The 16,324-nt window shown below is 42.1% G+C and overlaps 1 protein-coding gene across 16 annotated transcripts in view; it reads left to right on the top strand.

Moving 5' to 3' along the window:
• Positions 1 to 16,324, top strand: part of SLC8A1 (solute carrier family 8 member A1) — a 447,518-nt gene that overhangs the window by 390,935 nt on the left and 40,259 nt on the right. For all 16 annotated transcript variants that reach the window (XM_061432164.1, XM_061432168.1, XM_061432177.1 and 13 more), the window contains one exon: positions 10,850 to 11,125. In XM_061432164.1, coding sequence (XP_061288148.1) covers positions 10,850 to 11,125 — 276 coding nt within the window. The remainder of the gene's footprint in view (positions 1 to 10,849; positions 11,126 to 16,324) is intronic.

Below are 16,324 nucleotides of genomic sequence, written 5' to 3'. Positions count from 1 at the left end.
GAAAAACCATTGCTTTGACTATATGGACCTTTTTTGGCAAAGTGATCTCTCTGCTTTTTAATACACTGTCTAGGTTTGTAATAGTTTTTCTTCCAAGGAGCAAGCGTCTTTTAATTTCACAGCTGCAGTTACCATCTGCAGTGATTTTGGAGCCCAAGAAAATAAAGTCTGTCACTGCTTCCACTTTCTCCCCTCTACTTGCCATGAAGTGATGGGACTGGATGCCATGGTCTTAGATTTTGAATGTGGAGTTTCAAGCCAGCTTTTTCACTCTCCTCTTTCACCCTCATCAAGAGCCTCTTTAGTTCCTCTTCACTTTCTGCCACTAGAGTGGTAGCATGTGCATATCTGAGTTTGTTGATATTTCTCCCGATAAACTTGATTCCAGCTTGTGATTCATCCAGTCTGGCATTTTGCATGATGTACTCTGCATATAAGTTAAATAAGTAGGATGGCAAGATACAGCCTTGTACTCATTTCCCAATTTTGAACCACTCAGTTGTTCCATATCTGGGTCTAACTATTGCTTCTTGACCCACGTAAAGGTTTCTCAGGAGGCAAGTAAGGTGGTCTGGTACTTCCATTTCTAAGAATTTTCCACAGTTTGTTGTGACCCACACAATCAAAGGCTTCAGCAGAAATAGATGTTTTTCTGGAATTCCTTTGCTTTCTCCGGGATCCAAAAGCTGGTGACAGTTTTATCTCTGGTTCCTCTGTCTCTTCAAAACCCAGATTATTGGTTCAAATACTGCTGAAACCTAGCTTGAAGGATTTTGAGCATAACCTTGCTAGCTTGTGAAATGAGCACAATTATCTGGTAGCTTGACTTTCTCTGGCATTGCCCTTCTCTGGAATTGGAATGAAAACTACCTTTTCCAGTTCTGTGGCCACTGCTTAGTTTTTCAAATTGCTGGCATATTGAGTGCAGCACTTTCACAACATCATCTTTTAGGATTTTAAATACCCCAGCTGTAATTGCATCACCTTCACTAGCTTTATTCATAGAGAGGCTTCCCAGGTGGCGCTATTGGTAAAGAACCTGCCTGCTGGTGTAGGAGACATAAGTGATGCGGGGTTGATCTCTGGGTCTGGAAGATCCTCTGGAGGAGGGAATGGCAGCCCACTCCAGTATTCTTCCCTGGATAATTCCATGGACAGAGGAGCTTGGCAGGGGAGCTTGGCAGGCTACAGTCCCTAGGGTCACAGAGAGTCAAACACGACTGAAGCAACTTAGCATGCACACACACACACACACACACACACACACACACACACACTGTATCCTAAGGCCTACTTGACTTCACACTCCAGAATATCTGGGTCTAGGTGAGTGACCACACCATCAGGTTATCTGGGTCATTAAGACCTTTCTTGTATAGTTCTGTGTATTCTTGCCACCTCTTCTTAATCTCTTCTGCTTCTGTTAGGTACTTACTCTTTCTGTCCTTTATCATGCTCATTCTTCCATAAAATATTCCCTTGATATCTCCAGTTTTCTTGAAATGATCTCCACTCTTTCCCGTTCTCTTTCTTTGCACTGTTCATTTAAGAAGGCCTTCTTGGCTCTCCTTGCTATTTTTCTGGAACTCTGCATTCAGTTGTGTATATCTTTCCCTTTCTCCCTTGCCTTTCACTTCTCTTCTTTCCTCAGCTATTTGTAAAGTCTCCTCCACAACCACTTGGCCTTGTTGCATTTCTTTTTCTTAGGAATGCTTTTGGTCCCTGCCTCCTGTACAGTGTTATACACCTCTGTTCATAGTACCTCAGACATTCTGTCTACCAGATCTAATCCCTTGAATCTATTTATCATCTCTACTCTATAATCATAAGTTATTTGATTTAGGTTGTATCTGAATGGCCTAGTGGTTTTCCCTACTTTCTTCAATTTAAGTCTGAATTTGGTAATAAGGAGTTCATGATCTGAGCCACAGTCAGCTCCAGGTCTTGTTTTTGCTGACTGTATAGAGCTTCTCCATCTTTGGCTGCAAAGAATATAATCAATCTGATTTCGATATTGACCATTTGGTAATGTCCATGTGTAGAGTCATTTCTTGTGTTTTTGGTAAAGGGTGTTTCCTATACCAGCATGTTCTCTTAACAAAATTCTGTTAGCCTTTGCCCATCTTCATTTTGTACTCCATGACCAAACTTGCTTGTTATTCTGGTTATCTCTTGATTTCTTAGGCTTCCCTAGTGGCTCAGATGGTAAAGAATCTGCCTGCAATACAGGAGACCCAGGTTCAATCCCTGGGTTGGGAAGATCCCCTGGAGAAGGAAACGGCAACCCACTCCAGTGTTCTTGCCTGGGAAATCCCATGGACAGAGGAATCTGGCAGGCTACTGTTCATGGGGTCATAAAGAGTCAGACATGACTGAGCAACTAACACACTTGATTTCTTCTGCATTCTAATCCCCTGTAATAAAAAGGACATCCTTTTTGGTGGTAGTTCTAGAAGGTCTTACAGGTCTTCATAGAACTGTTCAACTTCAGCTTCTTCTGCATCAGTAGTAGTAGGGGCATAGACTTGGATTACTGTGATGTTGAATGGTTTACCTTGGAAACAAACCAAGATCATTCTGTCCTTTTTGCGATTGCGCCCAAGTACTGCATTTCAGATTCTTTTGTTGACTTTGGGGGCTAGAGCATTTTGTCTAAGGGATTCTTGCCCACAGTAGTAGGTATAACAGTCATCTGAATTAAATACTTCCATTCCCATCCATTCTAGTTCACTGATTCCTAAGATGTCAGTGTTCACTCTTGCCATCTCATGCTTGACCATGTGCGATTTACCTTGATTCATGGACCTAACATTCCAGGTTCCTATGCAATATTATTCTTTACAGCATCAGACTTTACTTTCACCACCAGATACATCCATAGCTGAGCATCGTTTCTGCTTTGACTCAGCTGCTTCATTCTTACTGAAGCTATTAGTAATTACCCTCTGCTCTACCTCAGTAACATAATGGATACCTTTTGAACTGGGGGAGCTCATCTTCCATTGTCATATCTATTTACCTTTTCAAACTGTCCATGGGGATTTCCAGGCAAGAATACTGGAGTGGGTTGTATTTCCTTCTCCAGTGGACCACATTTTGTCCACTGTGATGTGTCCATCTTGAGTGACCCTGCATGGCATGGCTCATCGCTTCATAGAGTTACACAAGCCCCTTCCCCACAACAAAGTTGTAATCCATGAAGGGGAGAAATAATTTACAATCATATAAAATGGGAAAGAGGAAAAAGAAGGTTTTTAGTCACTGAATGAGCAAGACAGTAAAAGCCACTGGGTTTCAATCAAGTTCTTACATATAACACAGAGAGAGAGAGAGAGAGAGATGAGAAAAGAGACCAAAAATTCATCAGTTGAATCAGTTCTGTTTGTTCTCTTAAAATTAAAAGGGGGTAAATTAGCTGATTGCTAAGGTTTCTTTCATTTTTAATAGTTAATAATTCTGTAAGAAGCGTTGAATAAGAGAAATAGAATTATACACCAGATGAGTAGAACTTGATTTATAATCATTGTATATCAGGTTGCAAAAAAAAAAAAAAAGTAATAGCTATGGAAGAGAAAGTCCATTCAGTAATAAATTAGCTTTTTAATTTGTTTGAAGGCAGCAAATCTTTGTGCTCGGAAACTAAAGAGACACAAAATCAAATCAGCCACACTTGGGAAAAAAGACATAAAATTTCAGAAAGAAATTATGCCCAAACAATGTCTGTACAGTGAAGAAAACCACTTTAGTGATCTACATTCACAGTTATTGATTTGTATATTACATGGGGCTGCTGAGTAACACTTACCGGGCTTACAAGATTACGTGGAAGGCGGTGTGACTGGCCACAAATGTCATCCTAAATCAATAATGTCATACTCCCGGAAAGCATTCTGATCATTCTCATTATTCTCATATTGGAAGATAGTCTTGCAAAATAAAAATGGACTGATTATAAATAAATAATATCTAGAAGGCTCTGAAAGTCAAACATTTTCTCAGGTTAACCACAGTAGAGGTTCTAAACTGCTTTCCATTACAAACTTGTAATAATTTAGGCCAATTTCCCAAATTCTAGATGAAGAACTGGATGCAAACCAGGATGTTGATACAGAGAGTTGACCTTTGACAACTAGAAATGAAAATAACTTGCTGTACTCTAGATATTCAAAATCAGCCATAACTGTGATGCTCTCCCTTACTTGATTGTCTTGTCTCCTGGGTTTAGACAGTCCCCAGGAGTTCAAGAAAGAACATATGGCTGACTCTGCTAAGAGCACATCATATACTAAAAAGTAAATGAGAATACAAACATTACTAATAATGAAACATCATTTTTGCATTCCTACAAAAAGGTAACATTACATTCTACAGCACGGGGCATTGGAATAATTCTCAGATTTAGACTTTGAATCAGTGTGCAGTGATCAATGCTGTATTCCTCAACTTGCTTCAGCAAGACATCATGGGAAGTAAAATGTTCTATGGGCTGTGAGGTTAAATCCCAACTCAGCCACTTACTGACTGTGTCCTTATTTTGGAAAAGTCACTTAAAGTCTCTAAGCTTCAGCCTCTTCATCTGTACGATGGGATTAAAGATGCCTACATTGCAGGGTTATTATAGGGATTAAATAAGATCGGATTTGTGAAAAAAATTAGCTCAGTGTATGACATTTAGTAGACACCCCATTATGTTCTCTCCCTCTGTTCTGCCTTTTTTTTTCTTAAAACCAAGCCGCTCAGGGAAGCTGCAGTGATAACAGTTCATTCAAACAGAATATAGATTCTGTGCAATTAGTATCCTCAGATCCTATTGATTTACTGCCTTTCTTCTGACAAGTAACAGTCATGGCAGATGGCACACAGGTCTGTAAAGGGGTTTGCAGTTTTACGAAGGACTTGGGCATTTCCCCTTTGTCCTCACAACAGCTCTGTGATGTGAGAGTTTAGAAACTTATATGACTGAAGAGGAATTGGGGCTCAGGATAGTCAAGCGTCTTGCCCCAAAACAAGCTATCAGAACCAGAAATTGATTTAAGTCTTCTGAATCTTCTGAACCAAAGGTCCACTGCACCTAGCAAAGTCCTCTATTTCTGGGTTTCCAAGTTCTCCCTGAGGCCAAACCTTCAGTGCCTTATAGAAGGATACAAATTAACACCTGGCTTACTTTGTTTTTAAATATTTATTTATTTGGCTGTGCTGGGTCTAAGTTTCGGCATGAGGAATTTTTAGCTGTGGCATGTAGGATTTTTAAATTGCCGTATGTGGGATCTAGTTCCCTGACCAGGGATCAAACCCAGGTCCCATGCACTGGGAGTGCAGTCTTAACTGAACTGCCAGGGAAGTCTCTACCTGGTTTACTTTAGATGCTGTAAAATGTGCAGTTGTATAATGTCCAGGGGTTGTCTTTCATGATCAATTAATTGAGCTGATGATGTCTTAGTTCTCATGCTGCAGAGCAGGGCCAGGGAAAGTACTATTATATCAATAGTTAAAGTCAGTTCTTTCCACTCTCTGTAGTTTTAATGATTTGGCTACTTTTGTAGTTATATTTAGGAAGTCCAACATGTATCAAGGAAACCACTTAAAAGGCCATGGGAAGGATTAATGAAATACAGCTTGTTTGTTATCTTCCCATTAGTGAAGTCCATAAAGCTGAAAAGAAGGGTTCTGAGATAAGAGGACCCTTTGCTTGGAATTCTATAAAAGGAAACCAACCAACCTGCCTGTTCCTTTGCTAATGCAGAAGAGAAACTCGAAAAAATTACCTAGCGTCCGGTAACGCTGAGCTACCAAACATACAGAAACAGCGAATTACTATCATCTTTGCCATCACATGAGAGGTGTTCCAGGTGCCTTTTTTTTTTTTTTTTAATGCTCCACTGCTCTTTGTAAGGTGCACACTTTTAAGTATAATACAGATGCTGATGAATGAACACAATATTTCTTTGTCCTTCTCCAAGACAGGGTAATTGTGCATCATACATGGCAGTCAGGGGTCATTTTTAATATTTAAATGACATCTGAGTTGGAGATTAAAATTTATAAAGAGCAGTGAGATCCCAGGAAAAAGGATGGGAAGCCACTTCTACTTTCAAATGCAATAAAACAGATGGGCCTTCCAGTCCAGACTTAAGCATTAAAATATTTAAAATTTCCTATAATGCTGGAAGCCTACAGAAGGAAATTCTGTCTCTCTCTCTCTATCACACACACACACACACACACACACACACACACACACACATTTTGCATTGCAAACTTACAGAGGGCAATATCAGATTTTGTTTTTAAAAGCCTAGAATGTCACCTTAGGACCCAGCACCTTGACTAAGCAATTAGACAATGATGGGGAAACACCATAACAATACTAAGTGGAGGGAAATAATGATCATGACCATGATAATCATTACCTTGAAATATCCTCAAATATTTTCCAGAGATGATCTAATTATTCCCTTGCATGTCCCTCCTGGGAATGGTGTTATTATTTCCATCTTGAAGACAAATATAATATCTGCTCTTGATTTATAAGTGTCATTTTTTATGAGAAGCTTCATTATTTGTTTTCTTTTCATCTTCACAATATGAGACTTAGACACCCAAAATTAACTTCGTAGAGTTAGAGGCAGAATGATCTGTGTTTGTATGAATGATTGATTAAAATCTAGTGTTTCCCAAACTGTTTTAATCACGCATGCTTGATGTGAGCATAAGTTGCTTCTGTCATGTCCAACTCTTTGCAACCCTATGCCTGCCAAGTTCCTCTCTCCATGGAACTCTCCTGGCAAGAATACTGGGGTGGATTGCCATGCCCTCCACCAAGGGGTCTTCCCAACCCAGGAATCGAACCTGTATTTCTTATGTCTTCTGCGTTGGCAGGTGGGTTCTTGACCATTCACACCACCTGGGAATCATGTTCCCTATAAAATCATAAAATCTTTACAAATATAGAAATTTTGAAGAATCAGATACAAAAATATAATTAAAAGGTCTAGTGCTTTTTCTGAGCTTTCCTAGGGTACATGCAGAGCACCGCCCCCCACCACACACTGGAACTTTAGATTGGGAAGTAGGGAGAAGAGGGGGTAGAAAAATTGTTCTGCCCCTCCCCTCAAATAAGACCTGACAACTGCAACTCTCGCAGTGAGTTTCACCTGAAACTCAAGTGGAGGGTAAGAGGGAAATGGGAAGAAAGGTGAAATGAAATGGAACTGAAAGTCAAATCCATTTCACTTGCCTTCACTAATCAAGGTTATTTTATGACTTGCAAGTTCTCCAAATAGCGTAAACAATAGATGCTTGCCTGAGATGTTTTAGGCTGTGTCTAATTGGAACTGAGCTGGTTAACACTGGTTGGGACCACTGACCCTCCAACTGGGCATGCGTGAGTGCTCACTCAGTGACCTTTTGAGCATTATGCCTGTGCAGAACCAAGATTACGGCATCTTTGTCCAATCACCTTTCCCTGTGCTCCCCATGTCCCAGACCACCTTCTTCTTTATTCGTCATCCCGTAAATATCCAAACCCTCTGCTTTCAAAAGGCAGCTTTGGGATTTGTCCTCCTGTCTCCTCACTCAGCTGCCTTGGGAATAAACCCTCCCTTTACTGCAAACCTCAGCCTCTCAGCGATTTGCCTTACTGTTCTTAGGGCAAAATGAACCTCGTTCAGTAACAGTAGGAAAAAACAAGAAATGGATAAGGAAACAAGAAAGGAGTAGGTAATCAAAACACTGAGTGGCTGTTCCCACCTGTCAGTGCTGTGATACAGGATGCTTCCATAGGGGCTGTACAGTTTGCTAGGACTGCCGTGACAAAACACCCCAGACTGGAGCTTACACAATAGAAATGTGTGTTCTCAGTTCTGGAGGATAAAGGTCCAAGATGTTAGTTTTGATAGGTTCAGCTTCTCCTGAAGCTTCTCTCCTTGACTTGGGAGCAGGAAGGGCTTGCTTCTTGCTGTGTGCTCACAGGGTTGTTCCTCCACGTGCAAGTGGCCCTGCTGTCTCTCTGTGTATCCCGGTTCCCCCTTACAAGGACACCAGTCAGATTGGTTTAGGGGTCACCCTAACAGCCCATCTCTTTAAGCCCCTCTCTCCAAATACAGTCATATTCTTGGGTACTGGGAGTCAGGCTGAATCTGGAGGAGACACAGTTCAGCCCATAACATGTGCTTTTACTTCAAAACATCTTCGGCTTTCAGGCAAGAGAGAGATTAAAAATGTAATAATAACCATATAGCATAAGCACTGTACAAATGGTTGTTAAAAGATAAACTGAGGCACATTAAAAGCTTTTAAGACTTTATTTGACCAAACATGGATTCATAAGAAGCAAGAAGATTGTCCAGTTGGCTCTAGCTTAAGCAGTTGCCTTACTTTTGACAGTTGGCTATTTGAGATTGATGGCTCCTCAATTTCATTTTCTCCGATACTGGTGTAGGTATAGGAATTGCCTCTGGCTGAGGTTTCGGCTTGCTTACATCGATTCCTAAGGCATTAGAGTCACCCTAGTGTAATGGCCAAGTGGCCTCCTTGGTCACTTACTTTAACATGGTCATCCACACTTTCTCCCTCTAGTGAGTCTCACCTTTTTCCATCTGTGGCCAAGTCAAGTCCTCGTTAGTCTCCAAAGCTGATTCCATCCATCTGCTGGGGGCGTCTTCCTGAGAGCTTACTCCAGAGCTTCCAAAGCCTCAGACCAGGCTACTTTCTCTGCAGATGCCAAAGTGCATCTGCATAATAATTTCTGACCTCATGCTCACTGAAGAGTGACCCACTGCCTCTTTTCTCGTCCTGTAAGATGACAGATGACAAATCCAGACACGCCTCGTGTTTTGTGAGAGCCACTTTTCTCTCAGAGCTCCTCTGCTTTAAGAGGCTTTCCCAATTATGAGCTGCCTCAGATGGCCTCTGCACAGAGAGTCTCGTGAAGGGCATGCACATTGGCCCCATGCTGGCAGTCTCAGATCTTGCCGTCAGCTGGGAAGTGTGGCCGCCCCACCTGCTGCCAGCTGCATTAGTTGGGAGGACAGTGGATCCCTGATGACAAGATTTTGGGAGGTAGTGGTGGCGAAACAAAGTCTCAAGGAGTTCTTTCCAAAGTGGCCACGAAACACAGAAATATTTATTAGCCCCTGCTTCAAGAAGAGTTGACATTCGAGAAGAGTTGAAAATATGTGAATGGGGATTATATCCCTATGTTGTTGCTGGTTCATTTGCTAAGTCATGTCTGACTCTTTGTGACCCAATGTACTGCAGCACAGTAAGCTCTTCTGTCCTCCACTATCTCCCGGAGTTTGCTCAAACTCATGTCAATTGAGTCGTGATGATACAGCTATTTCACAATATCACATTGTAAATGAAGTCTGTGTCTTAAAACACTATTATTGTTTTCCTGACTTCTTTAAAGAGTAAGCTTTGAATTTCTTGGTAGTATTATTTAATACTTGATTATTATGCATTGATAGTATCATGTAACATAATTGGCAAAATTGGTATGGGTGTATCCATTATGTAATTAAGTACTTAAATTGAGTCAGTAGGAATCCAAACACACGTTCATTTAACTTAGCCAGCTTATTGCATATGCTGGAGATGAGATCAAACACTAAAGACACAAAGATGAACACATTCCTGCCCTTGACAAGTTCACAGTCACAATGGAGGAAGAACAGGTGCAATCTAGAGACTGGTTCTCAAACTAAGCATGTGTAGGAATCACCTGGATGACTTGTTCACACCCCTCCCCCTTCACCCCCTCCCCCTAGTGTTTGATGAGTGGGGCCAGGAATTTTCATTTCTAAAAAATGTCTTGCTGCTGCCACTCTTCTGGGACCACACTTTGAGAACCAGTGATCCAGTGTTACCAGTGTTGGGGGGCTATGGAAGCTTTGAGAAATTCCCAGCATGGCCAGAGGGAGAGGGGGCAGGGGTCAGGGAAAGTTTCACAGAGGCAGTGATGTTTTAAAGAATAAGGAGAAAGTGGTTAGGATATGCCAAGCACTGCTGTTGCTGCTGCTGCTAAGTCGCTTCAGTCGTGTCTGACTCTGTGCGACCCCACAGACGGCAGCCCATCAGGCTCCTCTGTCCCTAGGATTCTCCAGGCAAGAACACTGGAGTGGGTTGCCATTGCCTTCTCCAATGCATGCATGCATGCAAAGAAGCTTCAGTCGTGTCTGACTGTGCGACCCTGTGGACAGCAGCTCCTCTGTCCACGGGATTCTCTAGGCAAGAATACTGGAGTAGGTTGCCATTTCCTTCTCCCATGCCAAGCACATTTGGTTCTAAAAGATAAAAGTAAGAGAAAGTACATTACATACAGTTTTTTTTTTTTTAATGTGGCCGGGATGAAGTTTGAGTTTGAAGTAGTTGCAGGAGATGAAGCTGGAGAAATATGCAGGGCTCACAGGCCTCTATTAGAACATGGTCCTATATGAGATCATATAGCCATGAATCCCCAGAGCCAGACTCCAAGCTGGAAAGAAAGAATCCTGGTAGAAGAATCGTCAGTTATCTTTCATTAAAAGAGGCTTCTTTCCAAGCCTGGACATGACTTTCCTGGTTTTGGGGAGAAATCCTTTTCATTTCTATGAAATGACAACTCTCACTGGAGGTGACATGGGAGTAGAAAGTGTGTGTTGTTTGCATATCACCAGAACTGGTTGGGGCTTAAGTTTTTGCTGTTGTTCCCTGAAGTATGTCAGTACCTTAATAATTATTTGGTTGATTACGATTGGCTATTGGAAAACCCAAAGCTTCACCAACCTGTCAGGCAAGGGCTAAAAAGCCTGGGAAGGAGAAAGTAGGAGAACAGGTTTTGATGGAATATCCTCCATCTCTTTCTCTCTAGGAGAAGATGACGATGACGACGAATGTGGGGAGGAGAAGCTGCCCTCCTGTTTTGACTACGTGATGCACTTTCTGACTGTGTTCTGGAAGGTCCTCTTCGCCTTTGTCCCCCCGACAGAGTACTGGAATGGCTGGGCGTGTTTCATCGTCTCCATCCTCATGATCGGCCTACTGACGGCTTTCATTGGAGACCTCGCTTCCCACTTCGGCTGCACCATCGGCCTGAAGGATTCCGTGACCGCGGTGGTGTTCGTCGCGCTTGGAACCTCAGTGCCAGGTAGGGAATACATGCCTGTGTGATTGCCTCAGAAATGGAAGCCCTTTCACCTTCTTGACCTTTTTGTTTCTGCGGTTTCAAGGTCTGCGCTAACAAACCCGGCCCATGAAAGACAAAAGCCCAAAGCTATGCATGATGTCACTGCCAGAATACTGTCATGGCATTTCTCAAGGTTAGAAAGCTGGTCAGTGTCCTCATGCTGACAGGGTAGCATTCCCAGAGGGCCTGCCTGCCTGCCCAGAGAGAGCAGACTGATTTGATGGCTAGATTGATAGGTCAGCTTCCTATTACAATTAGAACTTTGAAAAACACAGCTGCAGAATCATCTTTAAGAACAAAATTTCTGTCTTCTGTGTATTTAGCAAGAAGCACTCACTGTATTTGTTGGGTGGTTTAGTCACTAAGTCACGTCCGACTCTTCTGAACACATGGACTATAGGCTGCTAGGCTTCTTTGTCCATGGGATTCTCCAGGCAAGAGCACTAGAGTGGGTTGCCATTCCTTCTCCAGGGGATCTTCCCAACCCAGGAATCAAACCCAGGTCTCCCGCATTGCAGGCAGATTCTTTACCGACAGAGCTGTGACCTGATACGATGTTCTCTTGACCCAAATATTAATGGGAGTAGATAAAAAACTAACATGAATCAGAACAAGGAAAAAGTCATCCTGACCAAAGTGAGCAGACCAACTGGACATCCCTTCATGCATTCCTATAAGGTGAATTTTTCTTCCAACCTACAGCTATAGCTCATTATGTATACTCACTCTTCTAAGTAAGATAGCCTTCTCCTGAACATTACTTTGAGAGCAGTAATTTTCAGACTTTGTTGGGCATCAAAATTACCTCAGAGTTTGTTTAAAAAATGCAAGTGCCTGAGAGCCATGGAATCGGAAGGTCTAAAGAAGGGCCCAAAATGTGTGTTAAGCTCACAGGTGATTCACAAGTATATATCAACACATCAGAGTTTATTATAAGTCAGGTTCTGGATCCACTCTCCAGCACTGGTTGACATCTTGACAGAGTTACAGCCTCAACTGAGAGTAACAAGACTCGTGTCTCTATTGACAGAAAGTCAGTGACAAGAGTTGCAGTGGGCTTGGGAAAAGGCAGGACTTGTGGAGAGATATAGCTATTCCCTTCCCACTTTCAACACTTGCCAGAGCCTTGATAAAAACGCTATGACTTCTACTAACACTTGACATAGTTGGCAATCTGACTTTTGGTTTTTGAGACTAAAAACAAGCACAGCTGAACCATGATTTCTTGATCTAAATCATTAATTGTTCTTCTCAGGTACTTATTATCTCCATGACTATGTATAGATTACTTCTCTGAGCCTCGGTTTCTTCATTTATGAACTAGGGATAACCATACTTAACTTGCAGAATAAGGGTAAGGATTAGGAAAATGCCTGTAAATTATACAGCTAGTAAAGCATCTGGGACATAGAAGGAATTCCATAAAAAAGCAGCTTTTGTGATTATGGTGTTGAATGGCTAAAGATGATCTGACGAGTATGAATCCAGACCCTTCAGCCTTGAGAAACAAGGGATGGATGAAATGTCCAGATTTACACTGGTCAGCCACAGCGCTTGGTGTTACACAACTGATTGACTGTTTGAAGGTCTTGATCATGCTGGGCCCAGCATGGTTTGGGAGTCCAGCTGAGTTCATGGAGGAGCCGAGCAATTACGAGTGCTCTTCCTCCCACCTTAGAGAGCAGGGCTGTGCAAATTCTTTCTGTTGATTGCTGATCCTCAGAAGAGAGTAGATTCCCCCTTAAAACCAGCTGTACTCCAACAGATATGTATTTGGTCTTTATTTTTTTCTAAGAATGACCAGAAATATAGGAAGCAAGAGGAAAAACTGAAAATACTCTTCAGTTGCTTTGTTTAGAGAACATGTACACAACCGCAGGAACTAAGCATCACGGTCAGCCCCAGCTCTGTCTCAGGTTACTATAGGAAAACGTCAGGGGATCTACTGTCCTTAAGGCTTAAGTCACCGTGCGAAACGGTGCCCAAGTCAGTGCACACTCTTGGCCGTGGCACACTCTTAACCCTTGAGGAGAATATGTGCAAATTATGGTAATGAAGGCAAAATTAGATCTCATGACAGTTATTCAAAATTAGCCTGAATTTCTGATAAGTCAGCAGTAGGGCCTACCAAATGCATCTCTGACTTTAAAAGGGATTGAAAAAAAATGCTTTTCCTACATGAAATCCTTGGGTCTGAAAATGTTTTGGGGTGGTTTTCTTTTTTTCTTCATTCATATCAATATCTCAAAGCTGGCTCCTTTTGCTATATATCAGTCTTCCAACATGGCTCTGTATCTCGTATTTGAATGAACCCTTTCGAACATATCGAAGCCGTATGATTAAAATTTCTTGTGTGACATGGAATGTGGATTACAGTAAACCCTAGTGCTTGATGGCTCAGACAGGAAAGTGTCTGCCTGCAGTGCGGGAGACCTGGGTTCAATCCCTGGGTCAGGAAGATCCCCTGGAGAAGGAAATGGCAACCCACTCCAGTACTCTTGCCTGGAAAAACCCATGGATGGAGGAGCATGGTAGGCTACAGTCCATGGGGTCGCAAAGAGTCGGACACAACTGAGCGACTTCACTCACTAGTGCTTGAAGTCATTTGTCCTGCCACTTAAAAACCAGAGCAGAACCCAAGTAGGGGTATCGAGAGGTGAGAAAGCCTATGGGATGATACAGCAGAGTCATTAGTTGTCTTCCCCGCATTACCATAAATTCTTCCCACTGGGAAGCAGATTTGTTTGCTCTGTTAATGGGAGAATTCCTATAACTTGCTGTAATATTAACTGTGCAGTGTACTCCCCAAACAATATATTCACAGGTAATCTCACATGATCATATCTATATAAACAGACATTCTCTCCCCCACCCACCTCAGAAAACTGCAAGTTGTTCATTCAGCATCTTGTTCAATATTTCTGACTTCATCCTTCAATCCTGATGATTCAGAGAAGTGCTTGACTTCTTAGAGGGGAAAAGATGCTATTCTTCCCAAATGACAAAGCCCAGTTGCTATGGGCAAAAAAACTGATTCTTTTTACTTACAGCCTACCATTCGTTGGTATTGGTCCTAGAGCCCAGATCTTTCTCTAGGCTGACATTCTACCAGTTTTCCTAAGGTAGAAAGGTTCCTGGCTAGTGTTTGATAAGCCGCTGCCTCCTCTGCTGTGAGACTGAGATTCTTAGATTGTGATGGCATTTGAGCATTGAAAAGCTTCACTACTAGTCTTCCCGACTCAGGGTAGAATTAAATATCTATGTATCTCATTAATGGTATGTTCTTACCATAGTCAAAATCTTGGAAAAAAGAGCTTATGACTTTGCAGATGAGACAGAGCTTCTTCATACCAACTGGTAGTGAGATTTTATTATTAACCTACCAGCAGAGAAGGACTCCTGACAACCCTCAGGTGTGCCTGTATAAGCTTAAAGATCCAAACTTGTTCATAGAGGAAGAGTCTTTTCTCCTGACTCACCCTTCCCCAGAGCTGCCTTTCTGGAGAAGAAGGGGACTTCCAAAACAGTATGTTCCCACCTCCTCATGTTGGAGTGAACCAGAGCCGGGTCTCCAGCCCTCTTCTTGGTCACGCTCACCCCCTGGGCCATTGTCCCAGTCTCCAAGTCTTAATTACCATTGACACACCAGTGAATACCAAGTGTAAATCCCCAACTTCAACTTATCCCTGAGTTCTATATTCGTATACCAACTGCTTTCCTATATCCATACTGGATGTGCAATTCACAGCTGAAAAGCACCATATACCAAATAGAACTGTTGATTTCTACTGCCCAGGTACTTTATCTTTCACCCAAACCTATTCTTTCTAGATCTTGCCTTTCTCTGGAAAACAGTGTCATCTTCCCAGGCGTTCCTGATTCCTTTGTCCTCATCCCCAGTGAATGTGTTCATAACTGCTGCAGATCTTTCCTCTACCATCTATGTTGATCAGACCCACTTAGCTGTCTCGCTCATAGTCATGCTAGCCTGGGCAACTGTTTTTCCTCACTCTAACCCCCAGAGTAGCCTCCTATCTATCCCCATGCTTCTTCTAGAGATGGATTTAAGATGTAAATCAGACTGCATTTCTCCTAAAATCTCAGTCTTCCCTTTCACTTAGGATAAACTTCAAAAGCATCACTCTGGCTTACAAAGACCGTATGATTTGGCCCCTGTCTGTCTGTCCTGTTTACCTCCTTGCCCTCTGTTTTTCAGCCTTCCCTGGTGGTTCAATTGGTAAAGAATCCACCTGCAATACAGGAGACCCAGGTTAGTTCCCTGGATGGGGAAGATGCCCTGGAGAAGGAAATGGCAACCCACTCCAATATTCTTGCCTAGAAAATCCCATGGACAGAGGAGCCTGGTGGGCTACAATCCATGGAGCCACAGAGTTGCACATGACTGAGCATCTGAGCATAGTCTTTTTACTGTCCTTCATGCGCCAAGTACATTTCTTTCTCATGGTTTCACTAGCTGTCTAAAATGCCCTTCCCCTTCATTTGCACAAGACTGGCTGTCTTCAGTTATGTCTCATCCTAAACGTCACCTCTTCAAAGAGACCTTCCCTGACCATGCCATATGAAGTAGTCACCCAGTTTTCCTGGGTTATGTCACCCTCTTTGATATTGAGTGTTTATAACTTTCTGGAATTTTTAGTATGCTTTTGAGTATTGTCTTTGGCCTACTCTCCCCACGGAAATGTTTCATAGGAGCAGAAACCTTACTCTTTTTCTCTATTACATCCCTGGCTCCTAGAATGATTCCTAGTTAGCATATAAATAATGCAATTACGTGTGTGCATGTGTTTGTGTATGTGTGCCATATATATAAATTAATGTACAATCATTTACACATGAGTATGAATTGGTCTGTCAGATTGCTTTCTTCATAACACATTGTAGAGACAGCTAAGAATTAAAGTTAGAATCAAGGGAGATGAATAGCTGTTTCTATAGTGTAGCTTATTTTTGAAGAATAGGATATATCTGAGTAGGTTATTGTAGTAAGAAAGGGCTAAAGTAAATTTCAAAGCACTAAGCGTATCAGAATGGAAACAATGTTTTCTCATTCGTAATTGTGACTGTGGTGGGAACTGTGAGCAGCAAGATATTATTTCTTCATTCTTTTCTCTCCTATAATCTCTGCTTCCAAGACTCAGA

Source organism: Bos javanicus, chromosome 11 (assembly GCF_032452875.1).
Source record: "Bos javanicus breed banteng chromosome 11, ARS-OSU_banteng_1.0, whole genome shotgun sequence".
Lineage (NCBI taxonomy): Eukaryota > Metazoa > Chordata > Mammalia > Artiodactyla > Bovidae > Bos > Bos javanicus.
This window is presented reverse-complemented; position numbering and strand designations above follow the sequence as displayed.